The sequence below is a fragment of the Oncorhynchus masou genome, chromosome 22 (genome assembly GCF_036934945.1).
Source record: "Oncorhynchus masou masou isolate Uvic2021 chromosome 22, UVic_Omas_1.1, whole genome shotgun sequence".
Lineage (NCBI taxonomy): Eukaryota > Metazoa > Chordata > Actinopteri > Salmoniformes > Salmonidae > Oncorhynchus > Oncorhynchus masou.
The window spans coordinates 21897703-21904156 of NC_088233.1; the positions used below are offsets into that span (position 1 = coordinate 21897703).

Here is a 6454-nt window from a genome sequence, read left to right on the forward strand (position 1 = left end):
CCGGGATCCTATTTATAGCCTCAAGCTTATTAGCATAACGCAACGTTAACTATTCATGAAAATCGCAAATGAAATTAAATAAATATATTTGCTCTCAAGCTTAGACTTTTGCTAACAACACTGTCATCTCAGATTTTCAAAATATGCTTTTCAACCATAGCTAAACAAGCATTTGTGTAAGAGTATTGATAGCTAGCATAGCTATAAGCCTAGAATTCAGCCAGCAACATTTTCACAAAAACAAGAAATTTATTCAAATAAAATCATTTACCTTTGAAGAACTTCAGATGTTTTCAATGAGGAGACTCTCAGTTAGATAGCAAATGTTCAGTTTTTCAAAAAATATTATTTGTGTAGGACAAATCGCTCCGTTTTGTTCACGTTTGGCTATGAAAAAACCTGTATCCAGTTATAGCCTCAAGCTCATTAGCATAACGTAACGTTAACTATTTATGAAAATCGCAAATGAACTGAAATGAATGTGCTAGCTCTCAAGCTTAGCCTTTTCTTAACAACACTGTCATCTCAGATTTTCAAAATATGCTTTTGAACCATAGCAAAACAAGCATTTGTGTAAGAGTATTGATAGCTAGCGTAGCATTTAGTGTAGCATTTAGCAGGCAACATTTGCACAAAAAACAGAAAAGGATTCAAATAAAATCATTTACCTTTGAAGAACTTCGGATGTTTTCAATGGGGAGACTCTCAGTTACATAGCAAATGTTCAGTTTTTCCTGAAAGATTCTTTGTGTAGGAGAAATCGCTCCGTTTTGTACATCACGTTTGAGTACCAAAAAAAACGAAAATTCAGTCATCAAAACGGCAAACTGTTTTCCAAATTAACTCCATAATATCGACTGAAACACGGCAAACGCTGTTTAGAATCAATCCTCAAGGTGTTTTTCACATATCTCTTCATTGATATATCGTTCGTGGATGTCTACTTTCTCCTGTGAATCGCTTGGAAAAAGACGTGCAGTTGAAGATGACGTACCAATTTCGACGAAGGACACCGGCCGGACACCTGGCAAATGTAGTCTCTTATGGTCAATCTTCCAATGATATGCCTACAAATACGTCACAATGCTGCAGACACCTTGGGGAAACGATAGATCGGGCAGGCTCATTCCTTCCGCATTCACAGCCATATAAGGAGACAATGAAAAACAGAGCCTCAAAAATCCTGCTCATTTCCTGTTTGAAGTTTCATCTTGGTTTCGCCTGTAGCATCAGTTCTGGGGCACTCACAGACAATATCTTTGCAGTTTTGGAAACGTAAGCGTGTTCTCTTTCCAAAGCTGTCAATTATATGCATAGTCGAGCATATTTTTGTGACAAAATATTGCGCTTAAAACGGGCACGTTTTTTTATCCAATAATGAAATAGCGCCCCCATCAATGTAACAGGTTAACAAATCAAAAACTGAAAAATTGGGCATGCAAAATTATTCAGCCCCCTTAGGTTATTAATACTTTGTAGCGCCACCTTTTGCTGCGATTACAGCTGTAAGTCGCTTGGGGTATGTCTCTATCAGTTTTGCACATAGAGAGACTGAAATTTTTTCCCATACCTCCTTGCAAAACAGCTCGAGCTCAGTGAGGTTGGATGGAGAGCATTTGTGAACAGCAGTTTTCAGTTCTTTCCACAGATTCTCGATTGGATTCAGGTCTGGACTTTGACTTGGCCATTCTAACACCTGGATATGTTTATTTTTGAACCATTCCATTGTAGATTTTGCTTTATGTTTTGGATCATTGTCTTGTTGGAAGACAAATCTCCGTCCCAGTCTCAGGTCTTTTGCAGACTCCATCAGGTTTTCGTCCAGAATGGTCCTGTATTTGGCTCCATCCATCTTCCCATCAATTTTAACCATCTTCCCTGTCCCTGCTGAAGAAAAGCAGGCCCAAACCATGATGCTGCCACCACCATGTATGACAGTGGGGATGGTGTGTTCACGGTGATGAGCTGTGTTGCTTTTACGCCAAACATAACATTTTGCATTGTTGCCAAAAAGTTCAATTTTGGTTTCATCTGACCAGAGCACCTTCTTCCACATGTTTGGTGTGTCTCCCAGGTGGCTTGTGGCAAACTTTAAACGACACTTTTTATGGATATCTTTAAGAAATGGCTTTCTTCTTGCCACTCTTCCATAAAGGCCAGATTTGTGCTATATACGACTGATTGTTGTCCTATGGACAGAGTCTCCCACCTCAGCTGTAGATCTCTGCAGTTCATCCAGAGTGATCATGGGCCTCTTGGCTGCATCTCTGATCAGTCTTCTCCTTGTATGAGCTGAAAGTTTAGAGGGACGGCCAGGTCTTGGTAGATTTGCAGTGGTCTTATACTCCTTCCATTTCAATATTATCGCTTGCACAGTGCTCCTTGGGATGTTTAAAGCTTGGGAAATCTTTTTGTATCCAAATCCGGCGTTAAACTTCTTCACAACAGTATCTCGGACCTGCCTGGTGTGTTCCTTGTTCTTCATGATGCTCTCTGCGCTTTTAACGGACCTCAGTGCAGATGCATTTATACAGAGACTTGATTACACACAGGCGGATTGTATTTATCATCATTAGTCATTTAGGTCAACATTGGATCATTCAGAGATCCTCACTGAACTTCTGGAGAGAGTTTACTGCACTGAAAGTAAAGTGGCTGAATAATTTTTGCACGCCCAATTTTTCCGTTTTTGATTTGTTAAAAAAGTTTGAAATATCCAATAAATGTCGTTCCACTTCATGATTGTGTCCCACTTGTTGTTGATTCTTCACAAAAAAATACAGTTTTATATCTTTATGTTTGAAGCCTGAAATGTGGCAAAAGGTCGCAAAGTTCAAGGGGCTGAATACTTTCGCAAGGCACTGTATATGAGATGAGTAATGCAAGATATGTAAACATTATTAAAGTGACATAATTAGTGACTAGTGTTCCATTTATTAATGTGGCCAATGATTTCAAGTCTGTGAGTAGGCAGCAGCCTCTCTGAGTTTGTGATTGCTGTTTAATAGTCTGATGGCCTTGAGATATAAGATGTTTTTCAGTCTCTAGGTCCAAGATTTTGATGTACTGACCTCGCCTACTGATCTCGCCTTCTGGATGGTAATAGGTAGTTGCTCGGGTGGTTGTTGTCCTTGATGATCCTTTTGGCCTTCCTGTGATGCGTTGTGCAGACCGCACCACCCTCTGGAGAGCCCTGCGGTTGTGGAAATGGTGCAGTTGTCATACCAGGCGGTGATACAGCCCAACAAGATGTCCAACAGGATGGTCATTGACTACAGTTCAGCGTTCAACACCATAGTGCCTTCAAAGCTCATCACTAAGCTAAGGACCCTGGGACTTAACACTTCCCACTGCAACTGGATCCTGGACTTCCTGACGGGCTGCCCCCGGATGGTGAGGGTGGGTAACAACACATCTGCCACACTGATCCTAAACATGGTGTACCCTTAGGGGTGCGTGCTCAGTCCCCTACTGTACTCCCTATTCACCCATGACTGCATGGCCATGCAAGACTCCAACACCATTATTAAGTTTGCCGACAACACAACAGTGATCACCAACAACAATGAGACAGCCTATAGGGAGGAGGTCAGAGACCTGGCCATGTGGTGCCAGGATAACAACCTCTCCCTCAACGTGATCAAGACAAAGGAGATGATTGTGGACTACAGGAAATGGAGGACCGAGCATGCCCACATTCTCATCGATGGGGCTGTAGTTGAGCAGGATGAGAGCTTCAAGTTCCTTGGTGTCCACATCACCAACAAATTATCATGGTCCAGACACACCAAGACAATCGTGAAGAGGGCACGACAAAGCCTATTCCCACCCAGGAGACTGAAAAGATTTGGCATGGGTCCTCAGATCCTGAAAAAGTCCTACAGTTTCACCATCAAGTACATCCTGAATTGGTTGCATCACTGTCTGGCATGGCAACTGCTCGGCCTACAACCGCAAGGCACTACAGAGGGTAGTGCATACGGCACAGTACATCACTGGGGCCAAGCTTCCTGCCATCCTGTCACAAATAAAATTATGAAAATTAGATATGAAAAAATGCCTTGTGTGAAGAACTGACAAAAAAGCAACTTGCAATGTGCCCGGTGTGAAATGAAACTGTTACCTAAAATCAAAGCCACACTGTACAATGTAGCCACATGTAGAATGTGGTGCAGCAGAATGATGTTTCTGCATGCTATTCTGCCCATCCATAACCTACCAAAGTATTTTGGCTTTGGATTTGGCGTTGGTTGTATTACACCATGCACACTAAATGACTATCATCAAACAACAAACTGATCAAATCTTACCAACTACAGAGCAAGTTGCAACTTCCAGCTCGTTGCACAATGGCGAGGAACATAACAATGCACATATGCACTTGCATACATGCACTCATACCTGCACGCATGCAAGGACACACACACACACACACACACACACACACACACACACACACACACACACACACACACACACACTTGCCTCCACCCTCAGAGGTCCTTGGCATGGTGATAAACTGCACTCATGACTGAGTCAAACCAGTCCAACCATGCATAGACACTACAAAGTGACACCAGGGAACATTACTTAATTAATACTTAATTAACATTTCTTACCACAAAATTATTGCTGTCTCCTTAGCGCTCTTTACAGAGTGAGAATGAAAGAAGAATGACTCTGATGGCTTTCCACCTAGACCTGACACTTTTTCCATACTCAGGTCCACCCTAGCTAAAATAATGAAAGAGAAAGTGTAAGTGTTTGTATGTATGTATGTATGTATGTATGTATGTATGTATGTATGTATGTATGTATGTATGTATGTATGCATGTATGTATGTATGTATGTATGTATGTATGTATGTATGTATGTATGTATGTATGTATGTATGTATGTATGTATGTATGTATGTATGTATGCTCCCTCTAAATCCCCTTCCCCCAGTATCTACCTTCATGCCCTCCTCCCAGCTGATCCACAGGTCTCCTCTAGTGAGAAAGCAGGCAACAGCATGTCTGGCCAGGTGGTGGATCCAGCCCTCCTGTCTCAGCTGGGTCATGATGGCGTCAATCCAGGGGAACCCTGTCCTCCCCTCGGCCCACTTGGCCAGCGCTTCCGGGTTGCGGTCCCAGGGGATCTGCACACACACCGGATTGCCCTCCATTTTGTCGAAGCGGGGGTTGTTGGTGGCTGTGGTGTAGAAGAACTCGCGCCACAACAGCTGGCCATAGAGCGAGAGGGGCGGAGAGCTGTTTTTCTTCACCTTCCTGTAGAGGTCAGTGAGTTTGAAGTAAAAGAGGCGACAGGAGAGGCAGCCGAAGCGGAGGTAGGGGCTGAGGCCTGTGGGGCTGGCCAGCAGGGAGTTGGCGTTCATCCTGGGACGCTCAAAGTTGGCCACCCATGCCTGGAACACAGAAGGTTAGTGTTTGGGTCACAGTGCAACACACTGACAAGGAGTTCAGAAAATAAAGTCAACAAGGTTTTTTTTGGGGGGGGGTTGAATTGACTGAATTGAAATGGAATTGACCCCAACCCTAGTACTGTGTGTCCACCACACTGGCTCAGTAGTGCTGGGATATAAAGAAGGGACAACTCCTCACCTTTCTCTCCAGGTGCCTCTCCAGCCGAGTGAGGGCCTCCGTCTCTCCCCCTGGCCATACTGCTGTAGCCAGGCCTTCAGTTTCAAAGCCAAGCTCCTCCAGGGAGGGCACGGCAAATTTGTCGTCATGGTCATCACTGATGGGCGTGGCACACTTCCTCATGACCTCAGCAGTGATGATCTCAGCGGGTGATTCCACGGCATCCATGTGACTGATGAGCGCCTGGAAACGCTTGTAGGTGAGAGGGGACTGGCCTCCGTTTAGCTCGATGATCCTACAGAGACACATGGACAGACATGGAGGTTTTTAGTGCATCACATAACACTAGTATCATGGTATTGTTCATGAATATGTTGCTAATACATCATGTTTGCGTATTTGCACAACTTGATCACTTGGGTTGTATTCTCACAATATCTACTGTGCATGTGTGTGTGTGTGTGTGTGTGTGTGTGTGTGTGTGTGTGTGTGTGTGTGTGTGTGTGTGTGTGTGTGTGTGTGTGTGTGTGTGTGTGTGTGTGTGTGTGTGTGTGTGTGTATGACTGGGTGTGGAGGGGTGGGGGTGGGGGGGAGAGAAGATGCAGCTGAGATATGTGCTAAGGGGGAGGATCTCATTGACAACCCATAAAAGGTTACTCTGAGTTGGCATAGTTGGAGAGCACATCCCCAGAGTGTGACTAACACATGGACAAGGAGTAAAGTACAGAACAGAATGACCACTGTTAGGGAATTTCTACTGTTCTTTATAGTCAACACAGCCTACTGTGAGGCGCCAGAGGTACCAGGGGCCATCTTCAGAACAGAGGGAGGTGTCATAGAAATGGGATACTGCTTTGGAGTCGACTACATC

General features: G+C 44.0%; 1 protein-coding gene across 1 annotated transcript; it reads right to left on the minus strand.

Moving 5' to 3' along the window:
* Window positions 1–3992: 3992 nt before the first annotated feature.
* Window positions 3993–5874, minus strand: LOC135508797 (cryptochrome-1-like). The gene is made up of 3 exons (XM_064929013.1): window positions 5605–5874; window positions 4925–5408; window positions 3993–4018 (listed from the first exon to the last, which is right to left on the minus strand). The coding sequence occupies exons 1-3, from the start codon at window positions 5809–5811 to the stop codon at window positions 3993–3995; spliced, it is 717 nt and encodes a 238-aa protein (XP_064785085.1). The 5' UTR covers window positions 5812–5874.
* Between the last annotated feature and the right edge of the window lie 580 nt (window positions 5875–6454).